The 19,915-nt window shown below is 35.6% G+C and overlaps 1 protein-coding gene and 1 pseudogene across 1 annotated transcript; both read left to right on the forward strand.

Moving 5' to 3' along the window:
* The first annotated feature begins 5,295 nt into the window (after positions 1 to 5,295).
* LOC121471618 lies at positions 5,296 to 5,931 on the forward strand (annotated as a pseudogene).
* Positions 5,932 to 16,795: 10,864 nt separating this feature from the next.
* LOC121472119 (olfactory receptor 10AG1-like) lies at positions 16,796 to 17,761 on the forward strand. The gene has a single exon (XM_041723177.1). It carries the CDS (start codon positions 16,796 to 16,798, stop codon positions 17,759 to 17,761), a length of 966 nt encoding a protein of 321 aa, XP_041579111.1.
* The last annotated feature ends 2,154 nt before the right edge of the window (positions 17,762 to 19,915 follow it).

The following is a 19,915-nucleotide window of genomic DNA, read 5'->3' on the forward strand; positions in this document are numbered from 1 at the left end:
TTGGAAAAAAAGAAAAAGAAACATTTCTTTGGGGATGTAATAATGTCCAAGGAATTGAGATTGTGTTCATTTAACATGGGCCCTGCATCCTATGACCAGTGTCCTTATGAAACAGAGAAATAGAGGAAGTTTAAAAAATACATAGAGGGACTTCTGGGTGGCTCAGTGATTTAACACCTGCCTTCAGCCCAGGGTGTGATCCTGGAGCCCTGGGATCAAGTCCTGATCGGTCTCCCTGCATGGAGCCTACTTCTCTCTCTGCCTATGTCTCTACCTCTCTCTCTGTGTCTCTCATGAACAAATAAATAAAATCTTTTTAAAAAATAGATAGATACACAGAGAAGAAAGTCATATGAAGGTGGAAGTAGATATGGGAGTGATACAAACAAGAATAAAAAAAAATCAAGAGCCCCCAACCATTAGAAGAAACGAAGAATGATTCCCCCTTAGATCTTTTAGAGGAAATGAGGAGAGCCTGACAATACTGTGATTTGGGACTTTAGATTCTAGAACTGTGAGAGATTCAATTATTATTGTTTTAAGCCGCTCAATTTGTAACATTTTGTTACAGTAGCTCTAGGAAAGTATTGCACCATGTAAATAGTCTTTGCATTGAAGCACTTGTATTGAAATCCTCTGGAATAAATTCTGTATCTTTTTGGGAAGTAATCTGGCTTTTTTTTTCTTTTGAATGAAAAAGTAAAATACCCTTTTAAGAATTCTATCAATGAAAACTCATCTTGTAGAAATAATATTTATCCAAGAACAATTGTTACCTGCATTTAAGAATTTGTGTTAAATGTGTTTGTTCAAGAGTGTCTATTAAAGGTTTTTTTATAGTGCAAAAGAAAATAAGAAGCAAAGGGAAAGTGCTCTCAGTTGGAACATATTAAGACAATAGAATACATCTATACCATAGAATACAACACAGCCTTTCAAGACAATGATTTATAGCTGCTTCACTGAGGAAATTACAAGATTTCCTGACATGTGAGAAAGTAAATGTATGTATAAAACATAACTATTGGGGATCCCTGGGTGGCTCAGCGGTTTAGCGCGGCCTTTGGCCCAGGGCGCGATCCTAGAGTCCCGGGATCGAGTCCCGCATCGGGCTCCCGGCATGGAGCCTGCTTCTCCCTCTGCCTGTGTCTCTGCCTCTCTCTCTCTCTGTCTATCATGAATAAATAAATAAAATATTTTAAAAAAAAACATAACTATTTTCGTGAAATAGAGGTTAGCACTCCATAATCTCATACAACATTTCACATGTGCAAGTTGGTAGTGGGTATTGTGCATGTTAGCCCACTTCGTATCTGAGAGGATGTGGATTTGAAGAGAATAGTGGCTTCCTGACAGTGGCAGGATTTCAATGATGTCTGTTTTTATTATATTTTTATTTGTATTTCTGATTTATTACAAGATAATAAAATATGTAAATTATGAAATAACTTTTGCTCAGAATATATAAAACTATATAGCAAATAAAATTCTTGCATTTCCCTTTTTTCATTGCTACGAAATGTCTTATGGACTATTTAGCAACTAGCAGAGAAATTTCAATATCAATCAAATCATCTTTGACTTTTGAAAGAATCAATAGATTCTTTTTACTAAGAGGATTCAAGATACATAACATTAGCAGTCATTTCTTTTTAAAATAAGTAAAATAAAATAAAAATAAAAACAACCAAAAGGCCTTTTACAATAGATACAAAGAGACAAATTTAAGATTATGAATTGGACATAGTCAAAAATAAATGTCTCTTAATAATCATTAAATGATGATAAATAAAACAATCTTGAAATCAAACAAGAGAAGAAAAGAGAAAAATGTCAATGAGTGTAGAATTAACGAAGGGATTCTCAGGTTTTGACAAATCAGACAGATAATGTAGAATATAAAAATTACACAAATATTGATCAATAGGTTTTTTTTGTAGATTTATAAATCAAATTTAAAAAATGAATGTGCATGATTATCTGAGATCATATAGACGGTAAATTTATAAATTTGGGCATGTCTCTCTTTCAGTACCAGAAAAGATGTATAGAAATGCTTTGGGGTACTTGCTGACAATAGTAATTTGCAAAAATAAATAAATAAATAAATAAATAAATAAATAAATAAATAAATATTTAAATATTTTTAAAAACTCTAAAAAAGTTAAAAATTAAATATCTTTTGAAATAAAGCTTATGAAACAACAAATTAAGGTAAGTCTATTTAAACTCAATGACAATAAAATAAATAAATAAATTTTCTGAGACTTCCTATTGACATCCTTCTGAATATGCCAAATCATGAATCAAATATTTTCTATCCATGAATATAGTTATTATTAACCCTAAAAGAAAATAAACACAGTTGCATTGCTTTCTCCAGTTTGGTTATGGAAGGTTTCATTATACGCCACAGAATGTACTCACAAGGATTTTATTTAAAGGCAAATAATGTGTACCAGGTTCTATCATTTCCAACACCCCAGCCCTGGGCAAGCCACAGAGGCATGCTTCCAGAGCCTCCAGAGGCCACCATGCACTGCTGCGCTGGAGCCCTTCTCTCTAACACAGGGGAGCATTAGAATTTTGAGATAAGACCAAGAGCCTCCCAGGTCCTTTTTCTTTCCTATATTGAGGAGTGCTCACTTGCTTGAAATCAAATGAATCCTGCAAGGAATCTACACGTTTAGAGAGTTCACAGAGCAGGGGGAGTTGAGTCTGGGTCATGTAATCAAGCAAGGATTGCCAGACCTGTTAGGTAGTTATAAACTATCAATAATGAAACTGATTGGAGTCTCCAGGGTAGTATTAGATCTTACCTACCATATCAAAAAGTCCACCGGTCTTATCTTCACCAAGAAAAAAATGAAGCATTCAGACATTCCCAAAGTAGAGATTAGACTTTTCCAAAAAGTCTACTCAATGCTAACAATTAAATTCAATACCTGTTAAGCTATTGCATTTGTTTTCAAATGCTGTATAACAAATGGCCACTAACTTAGCAACTTAACACAAATTTATTATTTCAGTTTGTATAGGTAGAAGTCCAGTATGATGTGGCTTGTTTCTCTGCTGAGGATCTCAGAGGCTGAAATTTGGGTACTACTTGGGTGACATTGGGCTCCTGGAAGCCAAAGATATTCCATGCCCTCTTCCTTCTTCCACTCCCCTCACCTTGAATCTCTGATATTTTTCCTGGATCTGGCTGCTGTACTTATACTTTAAGAACTTTCGTCATTAGGTCAGGCCCAGTTGGATAACCTCCCTAATTTAAATTCAACTAGTATTTGACCTTAATTACAACTGCCCAATGCCTTTAAAGTAATTTTAAGGTCATGATATAATTTATTGCAATAATAGCTCAAAGAAAAAGACAAAAGATTTTCTTAAAAAATATTGAAAATCAGTTGAATATGTATGTATCATAGTTTCATTTAAAAACTTACAAACTGAGGCAAGCCTGGGGAGTTTTGTCTTGGAACTAGAAGAAGGGAGAGAAAAGGGAAAAAAAAGTCAAATATTTAATTGCAAATTAAAATGTGATATGGGAATAAGCTAATACATCTGAGTTATAGCCAACAAAAAATTTTCACACAGATTAAGGAAGTAGCTGGAAACAATAGCAGGCCCTGTAGGTTTTTTTTTCCCTCTGACGTATTTTCTATTTAACATATTTATTTTGAACACAGACTGAAGGTATAAATTGAACTAGAATCCATATTATCTGATAAAAATTAAAAAATAATTAATTAGATGTGCCTGGGTGGCACAGGCAGTTAAGCATCTGAATCTTGATTTCAGCTCAGGTTATGACCTCAGGGTCGTGGGATGGAGCCCTACAATGGGCTCCATGCTCAGAGAGGAATCTACTTGTCCTTCTCCCTCTACTCCTCCCACCACTCTTTTGCTTTCTCTCTGAGATTTCACTATATAATAAATACATAAATAAATTACTTAATTAAATCTTAAAAGAGTAATTAGTTAATATTCCAGTCAGGATTGTGTCATTTAAAAGAAAAAAAAGGAAAAGAAATAGATCACAAATAAAACATGCATATGTAATGATAATAGAATTCTACTGTTTCTGTATTCAAAGGCCCAGATGGAAGATCAAATGAAAAACATTAGGGAAAGTGGATTAAGAAAAGGATTGACATGCACGATTTTGACTTTAGATATTCTCCAGTGAATATTAGTGGACAATTAAGTGGTGCTGCTTTCTCAAGAATTTTCTTTCTCCCTGCCAAGATCTAGTATGCGGGTAAGGTGGATGGCCAGGAGACTTGAATTCCATTGGGTGACTGTCCACAAGGATGTCTTTGTCCAGGATATCTGGAAAAACAAATTATAATGAGTGACAAACAGAAACATAAAGTTAAGGTCATATATGAAAAAAGAAATGTAGAATAAAAGGGATGCTCTTATTTAAAGGAAACTTGGTATTTTGAAAGCATGTATATTTTGAAATAAATATGAGTTTCAGTTATCAGAAAAAATGTCAATTTCCTATTAAAACAAAAGTTTCTTTCATATATATGATTATAAGCCTGTGTATACATTTATATTATATATAGTTATATACATATACAATATATAATATATAAAGTGTATGTAATTAAACTGTTCTACTGAAGAAGCAAATAGCAGCTATAACTAAACCTAAAAGACAAAGTATGAATTATTTTATGTCAATATGTTTTTGTATTAATATTCTTCACTTATTTTAGAACATTATAGGGGCACCTGGGTGGCTCAGTGGTTGAGCATCTGCCTTTGGCTCAGGTGGTGCTCCTGGGATCCTGGGACTGTGTCCTGCATCTGACTCCCCACAACAAGCCTGATTCTCCCTCTGTCTATGTCTCTGCCTCTCTCTCTGTTTCTCTCATGCATAAATAAATAAATTCTTTAAAAAAAAAGAGAAACCACTGTAAAATTCAAAACTACTAATATATGTTAACGATGTTGATATGTTTAGGATATAGCACACATTCACCTTTGGATTCAGTTTTGCTCTTTGATGCTAGGATATCAAACGCTAGAATTTGAACGGAGATAAATTTTATATATTAATTCCTCAAACTCCTCTAGTCCATAGAAAATAATTTGGACTCACAGAATAAATGACTAATTTCACTATTTTCACAGTTGGAACATATACACACATGACCAGAAGCAAATCTCACTTCAGTGATGGAATTTGTTGTTTTGGGATTTTCTTGTTTTCCAGTCTCTGAATAGTGTGTGTGTGTGTGTGTGTGTGTGTGTGTGTGTGTGTGTGTTATTTTTCTCGTCTACATGATACTCTTTATGGCAAATAGCATCATTATTCTAATAACTAGAATTGGCCAGCCTGTTAATTTTTTCCTTAGTAATTTTTCTTTCCTGAAAATATTTTATGTATTTGTCATTCTTTCAAGAATGCTCCTAAACCTTTGGACTCAGAAAAGAAACATTTCTTTTTCTGCTTGTGTTACAAAAATATGTTTTCTCTTTATGCTTGGAAACATGGAATGCTTTCTCCTGACAGCGTTGGCCTATGACCACTACATGGCCATTTGTCATGTTCCATCCTGTCCTCCAGTTATGAACCACAAGCTCCATGTCCAGCTGACATTGACTGGCTTTTGGATCAGTAGAGTTCCAGTCAAAATAGGGTAGACATGACAGATTTTCTCTCTGCCATTTTGTGAGTCTAACCAAATCAGCTACTTGTTCTGAGACATCCCTGTACTACTCAAGCCGACCCATGGGGACACTTTCCTGGAAGAGATGTTAGCTTTTATAGTTACTGTGCTTTTTATTATTATTCTTTTTTCACTGATACTTGGATCCTATAGTAAAATTATCCCCTCTATCTTGAAGTTGCCGTTGGCAACAAGACCAGCCAAAGCTTTATCCACTTACTCATCTCACATCATAGTTGTAGCTTGATTCTCTGGATCCCAAATTGTTACGTATTTATGACCCAAATCCAAATATATTTTTCAGAATAGACTAATTTATTTCTCTTTCTGTATACCATTGTCATTCTGATGTTTAAACCCATGCAAGATATATACTCTAAAGAGTAAAGATTCAAGATGGCCTTGAGAAAGGGGCTACTTAATGTTTCTTGCATTAGCCAATGATTTGAACTTATCTGTTTTTCCTCTCATTTTGCTGTTGTCTAATCAGGAGTTATGTTGTAGTTTACTTTCCTGCTTGAATATGAGTTGATTATCTTTACTCATTCCTGAACTTCCCATTTTATCCTGGACCTCCTGGTAGCAGGGCTACATCCCAAGTGGTTGTATTTAAAGTGAGAAACAAATATTTTAGCAAATTTCTTTTTTTTTAAGATTTTATTTATTTATTCGTGGAAGACAGAGAGAGAGAGAGAGAGGTAAATACATAGGCAGAGGGAGAAGCAGGTTCCCTGTGGGGATCCCGATGTGGCACTCGATCCCAGAACCCCGGGATCATGACCTGAGCCAAAGGCAGATGCTCAATCACTTAGGCACCCAGGTGTCCCTCAGCAAATTTCATATTTAGTGGACTAGTTTCTGTCAACACTAATTCACTGCTGATGTGGGACTGTTTACTAAAATATGTAGTATCTTTTATCTAGCAATTCATGTTCCAAATTTTCCCTAAAATTCATAATATATGTTCTAGTTCCTTTCCCTCTTTATCATTTACATTAAGAAGTCAAAAATATTATATATAGAAAGGTTTTTTTAAAAAAATATTTTTTCTTATTTATTTGAGAGAGAAAGAAAGAAAGGAAGCACAAGTGGTGGGGAGGGGCAGAGGGAGAAGGAGAAGCAGGTTCCCTGCTAGGACTCTAGACGCTGGACCCTGAGATCATGACCTGAGCTAAAGACAGAAGCTTAACTGACTGAGCCACCCAGGCATCCCATATGTGGAAAGCTTTTATAGAATATTTGTTGAATGACTATAGAATATAGATACACCTGAATATGTCAAAGTTTGTACTACAGAATACTGCAGAAAAGATGGCCTTTTAATAAATCGTATTGATTTAAATGGATGCAAGTGCAAGTGTGGAAAGAAAGAAAAGAAAGAAGAAAGAAAAAAAGAAAGAAAGAAAGAAAGAAAAAGAAAGAAAGAGAAAGAAGAAAGAAGAAAGAAAGAAAGAAAGAAAGAGAAAGAGGGAAAAAAAACATGATCCTTATTTCATGTCATTTATATAAAAAAAATTCTAGATACTTTGTAAAACTGAATACAAAATGCAACACAATGAAGCTTTTTAAAGGTAATGTATATTATCTGTATAACCTTGGGCAAGAAAAACATTTTAATCAAATTAGCTGCCATAGTAGAAAACATTGATAAGTTGAACTGTGTTACATCGGTACTTCTTCATTCAAGGGAGCCATTCAGAGAGGAAGTTTTCAACACGAGGGGTTCAAATCCATTATATATAAAGAAGTTTTCCAGATTAAAAACAAGGAAAATTTGGAAAAAAAATTGACAAGAAACTTAAGGAAGTATTTCACAAAAGAGAATAATCCAAATAGCCAGCAGAAAGAAAAGGAAGGAAGGAAGGAAGGAAGGAAGGAAGGAAGGAAGGAAGGAAGGAAGGGAGGAAGGAAGGAAGGAAGGAAGGAAGGAGAAAGAAAGAGAGAAAAAGAAAGAAAGAAAGAAAGAAAGAAAGAAAGAAAGAAAGAAAGAAAGAAGAAAGAAAGAGAAAGAAAGAAGAAAGAAGAAGAAAGAAAGAAAGAAGAAAGAAAGAAAGAAAGAAAGAAAGAAAGAAAGAAAGAAAGAAAGAAAGAAAGAAAATCATAATGCAAATGGAAACCAAATGAGAAACTATGACTCTTTTGGAAAAACTCAGTCTTTCTCTCCTGTGATAGGGAAAAACTCATCCCTCTCTACTGTGTGTTCCTTCCCTGTGAATCTCCTTTACTACTCACAGAGCACTTCCCTTCTGACACTTCTGGTCACCAAATAGATGGGGTTTTTCCCTCCACAACTAGCTATAGATCTGAGGTTCCCATGACTCCTTCCTAGGGTTCAATTAAATTGCTAGAGTGATGCATAGAACTCCAGGAAATACTTACTTCTGTTTATGAGTTTATTAAGGCATATGATAAAGATTACAGAGGAATAGCCAGATGAAAGATAAATACATATTGGTTTTTTTTTTTTTTTGATAAATACATATTGTGAGGTCTTGGAGGTTCCTGAGTGCACGAACTTCTGTCCCTATGCAGTGAGATGTGTCAATCTTTTTTTTTTTTAAGACACATTTATTCAGCGTCATGATCAGAGTATACATTTAGCAATCAACAGCATGGGTGCAAAAAAAAATCTACATTAAACCCATTCATTTGGGGAATATAAATAATAGTGAAAGGGAATAGAAGGGAAGGGAGAAGAAATGGGTGGGAAATATCAGAAAGGGAGACAGAACACGAAGACTCCTAACTCTGGGAAGCGAACTAGGGGTGGTGGAAGGGGAGGAGGGTGGGGGGTGGGGGTGAATGGGTGACAGGCACTGAGGGGGGCACTTGACGGGATGAGCACTGGGTGTTATTCTGTATGTTGGCATATTGAACACCAATAAAAAATAAATTTATTATTAAAAAAACCCTTTGTTGGAATGCTTTACACTTTCCACAGAACAGAAACTAAAACAACTTGTCATACAATTAGTCACAAATGCAGTCCTCGAGTTTTTTGCCCATACACATGAGTATTGTCTAAAACATGTCTTCTTTGTAGCAGCTAAGTCCTGCCACGACTGTGCTTGGCTGAGTTCACAAACCTGTTGTAACCTGTAGCTTCCCTGTCACTTCTCTGGCTCTCCTCTCCTGCTAAGCTTTGTTTCCTGGCAGTAATTAAAACCTTCTGCCACTGCTATAGCTGCTGCTGCTGCTGGAACCACCACAGCCATCTTGGTTTAGTGGTTTGGCAAAGTATTGGCCTCCACCACCATAGGGGCCAAGCTTCTGCCTCCAAAATTTCCTCCTTTCATGGGTCCAAAATTTGAGGATTGATTGTTGTAATTGCCAAAATCGTTGTAGATTCCGCCACCTCCAAAGTTGCTTCCATCATTACCAAATCCATCATAGCCATACCCACCACCACCTCGACTGACACTGAAGCCACCTCAACCACTGAAGTTCCCTCCATGACCAAAGTTGCCATTCCCACCAAAACCACCTCCACGACCACTACCAAAGTTTCCAGAACCACTTCGGCCTCTTTGACTGGACGAAGCACTAGCCATCTCTTGCTTCGATAGAGCTTTCCTCACTTCACAGTCGTGGCCATTCACAGTATGGTATTTTTGAATGACAATCCAATCTTGTCTACAGAGTCGTTGTCATCAAAGGTCACAAAAGCAAAACCTCTCTTTTTTGCCACTGCCTCGGTCAATCATGATCTCAATCACTTCAATTTTCCCATACTGTTCAAAATAATCCCTTAGATGATATTCTTCAGTGTCTTTTTTAATGCCACCAGCAAAAATATTTTTCACAGTTAAGTGGGCACCGGGTCTTTGAGAATCTTCTTGGGAGACAGCCCTCCTTGGTTCCATGACTCTTCCATCCACCTTGTGTGGCCTTGCGTTCATGCCTGTGACTACCTCCTCCACGGTGTGTATGGGACAAACCCAAAGCCTCTGGAGCGCTTGGTGTTGGGGTCTCTCATTACCACACAGTCCCTAAGCGTCCCTCATTGCTCAAAATTGCTCCTCAGACTCTCATCGGTTGTTTTGAAGCTCAACCCTCCGATAAAGAGCTTTTGCAGCTGCTCGGGCTCTTTGGGTGACTCTGACTTAGACATGATGGCAATGGGAGGGGAGACTTTAACGATGCTTACTCGGTGTTGCCCAGGGGCAGAAAGGACAATCTTTTGACACGTGGGTGTGTTCACCATCCTGGAAAGCTCTCCGAGCCCTAGCTTCAAAGATGTTTATGGAGGCTTCACCACATAGGAATGGCAGGTCATTAACTCCATTTTCAACCCCTCTCTCTTCTCCACAGAATGTAGGTAAGAGAAGCTGAAAATTCTAAGTGACTTGTCATGGCTTGGTCCTTTCTGGTGATCAGTCAATCCTCATCTGAAAGCCATCCAGGAGCCCACCCAAGGTTGCCTCATTAGGAGAAAAGACACTCCTTCTACCTAAGAAATTACAAGTTTCAGGAGCACTGTGTCAGGAACCAGGGTCAAAGACCAAATATTAGAAGAAAAGATACTCCAAGTATGCTTATAGCTTAGGAAATTACAAGAGTTCCAGGAGCCCTGTGTCAGCAGTCAAGGCCAGAGATCAATATGAGATCTTCCTAATAAGATCACAATATCGGAATGGCATACCCATCAGAAGGACAAAAATTTAAAACAAGAAGGACTAACTATATCACATGTGTCAAAAATGTGGAGTAATGGAAACTCTCTCCCCATGCCAGTATACGAATTGGTACATAATTTTAGCAGACAGCCTGCTTTTATCTAGGGAAATTACTCCTAGGTATGTACCAGCAGAAATGCAAGCATTCGTGGGCGAGGGGACATCTCCAAGAACGCTCGTCTTTGCATCAATCGTAAGAGTAAATCCTTATCAAATTAGAATGAGAAATAATTGTGATTCTTAACACAGAGGCAAACCAGAAGGTAATAAAAATGAATAAAACAGGGCAGCCCCGGGGGCGCAGCGGTTTGGCGCTGCCGGCAGCCCAGGGTGTGATCCTGGAGACCCAGGATCAAGTCCCATGTCAGGCTCCCTGTGTGGAGCCTGCTTCTCCCTCTGCCTGTGTCTCTGCCTCTCTCTCTCTCTGTCTCTATGAATAAATAAATAAATAAAATCTTTTTTTAAAAAAAGAATAAAACACAAGTATATATAACATGGATGAAGCATATTGTTGAGTAAGACCACCCATAACTGTATTATATATACATAAACTTTTAGTTAAGGTTAAAAGAAGTATTTAGGAAGCCCACTAATTTTATACATATATTTATTTGCTAAGTTTTCTTTAATAAACATCATGTTTGCACTGAAAAGAAAACCCTAATACTTTTTTATTATTTTTATGTCATGCTTATATTTTTTCCTGAAATTAATTCAGAAAAATGACTTGCTTTTCATTGAAAAAAAAAAAAAAACTGACAACAAAAGTGGTTTGGGATTGTTGATAGTACTGAATCATTTAGAAGAAATGAATTAAGACTTCTATAAATGGACTTTCTTAAAAATAAGCCACATATTATTTCCAACATTGAAATCAAATAAGTAATTTCCATTTCTGTTTCAGATGTGCTGGGTGGCAGCAAGCTGTTCTTGTTGCAAGCAACTGGAAAAACTTGAGTAAATTATAAAATTCATATTTTAGAAGCACAATACCGCTATGGGAGAAAAAAAATTGAAGACAGTATCAAACTTAAGGCTCCTTAAGTTAGTGACTTTTCACACTTATGGGACTTCCAATATTTTGCAAGTGTGCACTTGTTGCTATATCATGGGATTGTGTAACTTCATGTGTGTGCATGTTTTATTGATTGATACAAAAAGGAAACACTAGGGCAGCCCGGGTGGCTCAGCAGTTTAGCGCTGCCTTCAGCCCAGGGCGTCATTCTGGAGACCCGGGATCAAGTCCCATGTCAGGCTCCCTGCATGGAGCCTGCTTCTCCCTCTGCCTGTGTCTCTGCCTCTCTCTCTTTCTCTCTCTGTGACTATCATAAATAAATAAAAAATTTTTAAAAATGTCCATTTTTTGCCAATTTGGTAGGCTATATTTATTGAATGACAAATTCTCATTTATATTTGAATATTTTTTCCTCAATATTCTATTTTATGGCATCAGAAGACCTCTGTACCCATGCTGAGCACTACACCTTGCCAATAGACTTTAAGTCCTCAGCAGTGTTGCTTCATAGATGTGCATCCTCAGTAGCCCCAGCCTGGCTGACCTTTCACTTCCTTGCTGAGCTCTGTGACATCTGGCCTCCTGTGCAGCCCTTGTCCCCCTCCTCACAGTCTTCCATGATCTAAGATGTGTGTTCCTAGTAGACATAATTGGCCTTCTCAATCACTCCCTGTTATCACATTGCTATAGGAGTTCCTTCTCTCTGAAATAATTTCCCTACCTAATCCCAAACTCATAGACATCATTATTTACTAAATAACTGGAAGGAACATCCTATTTTTGACATGAAAAATTGATCCCAAGTCATAATTCTTAAACAATCTGTTGGAAAAAATTGCCTTTCCCAGAATTAAAACTTAGAATTCACAAACCATTTGCTCAGAGTCTTTCTCATGATTTCAGCTGGCCTTATTTCAGATTCTGGTTTTATCTTAAGTAAAACTTGAAAATATTCACACCTTAATGATGTAAAATGAAATTGGAAAAAGACTGTGGTATGCCTGCAAAAGAAACAAACAAACAAACCAAAAAACCTCCCTATTCAGATGAACCTTGAGTTAAAATGTCAATTTTTTGAAACTTGTGTAATACACTCAATATAGCTAAATCTCAGAATGTGCAGGTGGCCATGAAGAAACCAATAGTATAATAGTTTTGTACATAAAAATAACATTTGTCATCAGAATATTTAATACAATGGTTGCACAGGCCAGCCTCTAACTAGTGATCAAGGAACCTATCATAGAGGAGAACATAAGAAAAATGAGTTCAAGATCTCAGTCTGATAGGAACAAAGGTTCCTTAGGGAGCATTTATGATAGATAAAGTGAGAATTGGTTGTGTGTCGATTTTGGATGTTCTCAGTAATGTTCAACACCCTGTTCATGTCTAAGAAATAAGATGTCCTGGGCACTGTTACATGGAGGGGTTGAAGTGAAAATATTCTGGGAAGACCAAGAGCTATATAGAAAAAATAAAATACAGCACATCAGAGAGTACTATAGTGATGCTTCTAATTAGAAATGTAAATTTGTGAGGTGGAAGAGATCCCTGGGGTAGAGCCACCTAACTTTCACTTTAAAAGCAGTTCATGTTTAGAAAGAACAAGATATTATAAAGGTAACTTGCATATCTTTGATGAAACAGGTGATTTTCAATTATAGTAACTGAACCATTAAACCCTCTGTAGTGAAAGAAATCAGCAACATCCCAAAGAAGAAAGGTAAATATGAACTAATTTATAATTATATTAAACTTAGATCATATTTTAATTTAAAATTAGTCTTTAGCAAAGAAACAAACATATCATTTTATAACAGTAACTCCTATATAATTCTGATTTTATTAAATAAAATTTACAATGAAATAATAGTAATAAATAATAGTATTAAGTCACTTTGAAATACTGAAAACTGTAAGATCTGAAGTATTTTTTCTAGGTAAAGACAATATTATAGGAAACTTCATTTTGAGCCAATATACTGTAACAAATTTGTATTATATTTATGCATGCAACTTGATAATTCAGTGAGAGATTTAAAGAAAAGCAATCCATGAAATAATGTTACAACCATTCGGGAACCCAAAGAATGTTTACTTTAAAGAAAATAATAATAATAAAATTAAGGACATAAAATAGTGAAAATAGTTTTAAATTAAATATTGTTTTTAAATTAATTTAAGGTTTAAGTTGATAATTTCTATCAAATATATAAATATAGCTGAAGCTCAGGTGGCTTCCAGCATTTAACTGAAGTAGAGTGCTGTTATATCTTCCCTTAATCAGTTGGAGTTTTTCACAGAGTCAAAGCTTGGTTTTAAATAAAACTATTACAACGTTAAATTTTATTTCCCCTTATCAATAAGAACTTAAATATTCACAAGAAGTAAAGTAGCATAATTTTGTGGGAGCACATGAAGCAAATCTCTGTTCTTTCTGCTTTCTTCCGCTTTTTTTTTTTTAAAAAGAGTTTTATTTATTTATTCATGAGAGACACAGAGAGAGAGAAGCAGAGACACAGGCAGAGGGAGAAGCAGGCTCCATGCAGGGAGCCCGACATGGGACTTGATCCCTGGCCTCCAAACCATGCCCTGGGCTGAAGGCGGCGCTAAACCACTGAGCCACCTGGCATGCCCTGCTTTGCTCTGCTCTTGAGAAATACATACATAAATCTCAGTAATTCATGTTATAAATCAATTATTTCATCATCAAGATGTTGGGTTTGCACAGTTAGAAATTACGTTTTATTTAACACAGGAAGTAATTTTCTTCCAGTAATAAGCACGGGATTAATTATGTTAAATAAATGCCATTCATAAAAGAGATACATAAAGATTGGAATTTTGTTGTCTTGTTTATTTATCCATTTCTCTCCTTTGAGAATAATGATTTTTTTTAAACATGTATGCTGCTCTACCTAATTTCAGAATTAAATACTCAGCACACTCTTAGGTGTACAAGATCTATAGATCCATATTAATCCCAGCTAGGAAAACAGTCACAGTCCTTACTTCCCAAGGCCTATATAGTATTAGTGGAAGAAAAGGCATATAAAAGGAATTAGCCAGATTGCAACTCTTGGCTGAATGGTGATAAGTACTCTTGACATTAGGTTCATAGAGTGGAGATAATAATATAAACAAAATTATTAGCAGAGAATTCATGGAGAATTCACATCTTAAGAGCTTGACATTTTTATAACATTTTGTTGATTGCTTTGAGATCTTATTCAATATCCACATTAATCATGTGAAACAAAGAAAAAGTGAATTAGAGTACCTTTTTCATGCTGCTTAGAACAGAGAATACAATTCAGAAGAATAAATTTTACTTTTTAATAAGTGATAGTAGCTATCTTTAGAGAGAATTTTATAAGTGCTTTGAGTAGTTTTACACATATGAAATGAATTAATTAATATAAAAATACTAAGGATTGGTACAATAGTTAGCCAGTTTTGTAGTTGAATCAACTATGGCACAAGGATGAAGCATTTCTCCTGAGGTCACAGAGATACCAGATGGCAGAGCCGTAATTTAAATCCAGCCCATCTTGGCAGGACTGTATTCCTTTATCCATGGCACTGTAGTATGCAGTTTGGTGGCCAAAGTCCAAACACACCAGAATGGAGAAATGGAAGGCCTGAGGACAAATCTTGAGCCCAGAAATTCCAAGGGTGAAATGTCTAAGAATTCATTCACTTTCATGTTTATGCAACACAGAATCAGCTCTGAGAATGAGTGAGTGCCTGTTAAATTTTGTATCTGAGGAGTCTCACTCACCTTACCCTAGTCCTGGCCCTGATGAAAGGAAAGAATAAAAAAATAAACATGATCACCAACAAGTAACTCAATAATTTTATTAAATATAATTTCATTAAACAATGTGGTGCAATCCTGGAGACTAAAGTCCTAATAACATAATATCATATTCATAGTATATTCAAAATTATAGTTATAAAACCATAACTAATAAAAAGTCAGAATAAAATTGATAGGTAATTTTACCAGTATTATTTCATTGAAGTATCACAAATAAGAAAGCAAACTTTAAAAAATCTAAACAATTTTGCTTAATATCACACAGGGACACCCGGGTGGTTCAGTGGTTGAGCATCTGCTTTGGCTCAGGGCACGATCCCGTGATCCTGGGATCAAGTTCCACATCAGGCTTCCCGTGGGAAGCCTTATTCTCCCTCTGCTTATGTCTTGGCCTCTCTTTCTGTGTCTCTCATGAAAAATAAAGTCTTTTTTTTTTAAATAACACACAGATAATAAATTATTGAGTTAGGATTCAAACTCAAGTCCAATTTTGAAAAGTAGGCACTGGGGCACCTAGATGGCTCAGTTGATCAAGCATCTGTCTTTTAGTTTCTGCTCAGATCATGATCCTGGGGTCCTGGGAGTAAGCCTGCATCAGGCTCCATACTCAATGGGGCATCTGCTTGGGATTCTCTCCCTCTTCCTTCTTTCTTTGTGTCTCCCCCCACTCACATGTGCTCTCCCAATCTCTCTTTATCTCATATAAACAAATAAAATCTTTAAAAAATAGGCACTGATTTGTGTTCAGAACACCTATGTGCACATCATCAAATTATCTATCATTAGTGAGTCTCAATATTCTTATCTCTAAGAGAAATGAGTTTATAAATTTTATCTGGAGAGTTTTTGAGGAAGAGCAGAGATAGTGGAGATGCATACCGCACACAGACACACATCTTTTCTCCCACTGCTCCCACACACATACCCCAGATAATGAACACACTCCAGGCTATTCTTGTTTTCCTAGGATCACTCTCTTATGTCCATCTGTATCTATGTTCCCAGGCAACTTTTCCTGAATAATATGCCCCATTTAGTATCCTACCAAAAGGTATTTGTTTTATTCCCCTATGTGTGATAAAATATTCTCTTTTTTTGTAGACTGCTTAATAATATGAACTGTATAATAAGAAAATGTAAGATCAAGATCATCAAGTGAAGAAGTGATAGAGTAATGAAGAGTTCACGTAGAAAGTTGCAAATGTATGGGGAAGGCAAAGTCTGATACAGTTCTACTAAAGTATGGTAGAGAAAAATCATAGGGAAGTACAACAGGATTATTAAGAAATATAATTAATAATTAGATCATATGGCATAGCTGGAGGTCTGTTTTCAGTGATTGCCAATTTTCCCAGTGTCTATGTTGAGCAAGGCATAGTTTGGTTTTTCAGAAAGTGTATGGAATGCTCTTAAAGGAAATTTCAAGGGAGTGCGTTCAGTGATAATCCACAGGATCTAAACTGAGAAAGTGAGAAATATACAAATAGTATATTTAACATTATTAAATTAGAAACAATTACAGTGACTATAAAAATCGAATGTAGATACCTAATAAAACTTAGAGAATGGGAACTGGTCCATTAAGGTAAAATAACAGTACATGCTAAATTTACCCTTTCCACAGATGAAACACCAAGAAAAACCACCAGAAGATAATCTAACTGAACTGATAGAATTTGTTCTCTTGGACTTTGCTGATGTTCCCCATCTCCAGTGGCTTCTATTTGGACTGTTCTTAGTCATCTACATCATTATTGTGATGAGTAATGGCATCATATTTCTAATAACAAAACTGGACCCTTCTCTCCAGACCCCTATGTACTTTTTCCTAGGCAATTTTTCCTTTTTGGAAATCTGCTATGTATCAGTTACTCTCCCCAGAATGCTCATGAACCTTTGGACCCAGAGAAGAACAATTTCTTTAGTTGCCTGTGCTAGCCAAATGTGCTGCATTCTTGTGCTGGGAACCACCGAATGTTTCCTTCTAGCAGTGATGGCCTATGACCGCTACATGGCCATTTGCAACCCTCTACACTACCCTTTAATGATGAACCACAAAACTTGTATTCAGCTGGCGGCTGGCTCCTGGATCAGTGGAATTCCAGTCCAGATAGGGCAGACAGTCCAGATTTTCACTCTGCCCTTTTGTGGCTCTAATTTAATTGACCACTTCTTCTGTGACATCCCCCCAGTACTCAAGCTTGCTTGTGGGAACACATTTGTGAATGAAATGATGGTCTACATAGTTGTCGTCTTGATTGTCACAGTTCCATTTCTGTTGATACTTATTTCCTATAGCAAAATCATCTCCACAATCCTTAAATTGCATTCAGCCACAAGTCGAGCCAAGGCCTTTTCCACCTGTTCATCTCATCTTACGGTTGTGGTGTTGTTCTTTGGATCAGCCATTATTACCTATTTAAGACCCAAAGCCAGTCACTCAGCAAGAATTGACAAAGTGCTTTCTCTTTTCTACACAGTTGTGACTCCTCTGTTTAATCCTCTCATATACAGTCTAAGGAACAAGGAAGTCATAACAGCTTTGAGAAAATTGCTATGTAAATAATTCACTTTATTAAAAATGTTATACTTGCAGGAATTGATTCCTTAGATATTGATGTTGAAATATCAACTGGTATTTATTTTAAACTTTAATATTTTTTATACAATGGTAAATTTTTTTCCAAATTAAAAGTTACTTGTAATATTGTAATGTGTCAAGTCATACATTTATGTACATGTCATCAAATACCAAGTCATTCCATTGGTAATTTTATAGTTTTATTGTATTTTATTGTCCTCTCTTAGTAAGAACTTTTGACAAGGATTGATGTAATAGATGTAGCTGTAATATAAACTCTGTTATATCACTTACTAGAAACCATATCATTCATTTCCGTGGAATTGTAACAGATACTTTAAGAACCAGGTTGACAATGAACATTTTTTTTTACAACGAACATTAAAATAAGGAAATGTGTATATCTAGCAATTACTCTACAAAAAAAATCATTTTTTAAAGACTAGTTATTTGAGAGAGAGAGGGAGAGAGAGAGAGCGCGCGCACAAGTATGGGAAGCCGCAGGCAAAGGGAGAAGCAGACTTCCCACTGAGCAGAGAGCCTGATGTGGGGCTTGATTCCACAAAAGTGAGATCATGACCTGAGACACTTAACTGACTGAACCACACAGGTACCTCAAGAAATCATTTCTTAAAGAAAAAAGCACTGTTCACTGGAAACATAGTTTTCTAAATGATTTTGGTGCACCAATATCAGTCAATATTAAGCACAATTTATGCTACTATCAGATTAATCATTTCCATACAATTGAGTCTTATGATTTGATAAAAGTGAATACTATTATTAAAATTTGTATATAAAGTGGAGAAAGTTATGGGAATATATATTTTAATATGATTTTCTAGAGATGATAGTGTGATGGGAAAATTAGGGAAAAGAAAATAAAATTGTATGAAATATATCTACTATAGGGGCACCTGGGTGGTTCATTTGATTGAGCCTCCAACTCATGGTTTTGCTTAGGTTATGATTATAACTTATGTTCTTTCTCTATTTGTATTGATACAACTAACCTTATTAATTGTCAATATTTATGTTTATATAATGAATCCTTTGTATATGTAGACAACAGATCCCAAAGGAAGCATGACTTATGACTAGGTTTTCCAATTAAAAAAGAGTACACTGAAGCTTGCACCTGCTTTTAGAACTTTAGTCCATAAGTGAAAAACTCAGTTCTATTCACTTGCATATGAACATATCAAAACTATAAAAGATATAATAGAAATAATTGGCTATAGAAACAAATTAAAAAATAGAAAGATGATATCAACAATAAAAAATTCCAGAAAAATTTCCAATCAGAAACCAGATAATTCCCAAAGCTATTTATTATATGTGGAATGGAATGCGACAGATATAAAAACTTCCCTCCATTTTCCTTATCCTTTTTGTCTAATACAGAAAAAAAAGAAAATTGAGATATAAGATAAAATGGGGGGGAACATTTAAAAATATTAATAACTCTAATAAATGTCAACTAATCATTCTTATAGAAGGGCAGATAAGAGTTATATTCTTGGGGCACTGTGATTCTTTTTTGCTAGATAATGAATTTCCATATATTCCCCCTCCAAATCTGTGAACAGTATCAACAATTATTTTCTCACCTAGTCATCTTACAAGGAAAGTATACACTGTATACTAACACTTACAAGGAAAGTATACACTGTATACTATAACTTTCAGTTATAACAAGACACCACTTTCAGTGATAATAACACACTGAAAATTTATGTGTCCCACAAATTTTTAAAAATATAATGAATATGTGCACCTAATATATGTACTTTGTAGATTGTAAATCTTTATTGTTAAGATAAACTTTGTTTATTATTTTTAGAATGTGTTATCTAGAATACTTCATTCATAGTGCTAAGAAGTTAACTTTTCTTCTTTATTTGTTTCTTCTTTATTTTTAAAATCAATTTGCCAACATATAGTACATCATTAGTTTCAGATGTAGTGTTCAATAATTCATTAGTTGCATACAACACCCAGTGCTCATCACATCACTGCCCTCCTTAATGCCCATCACCCAATTACTCTATCCCCCACCATTTCCTCTTGAGCAACCTTCAGTTTGTTTCCCAGAGTTAAGAGTCTCTCATGGTTTGTCTTCCTCTCTGATTTTTTTCC

Source organism: Vulpes lagopus, chromosome 11, assembly GCF_018345385.1.
Source record: "Vulpes lagopus strain Blue_001 chromosome 11, ASM1834538v1, whole genome shotgun sequence".
Lineage (NCBI taxonomy): Eukaryota > Metazoa > Chordata > Mammalia > Carnivora > Canidae > Vulpes > Vulpes lagopus.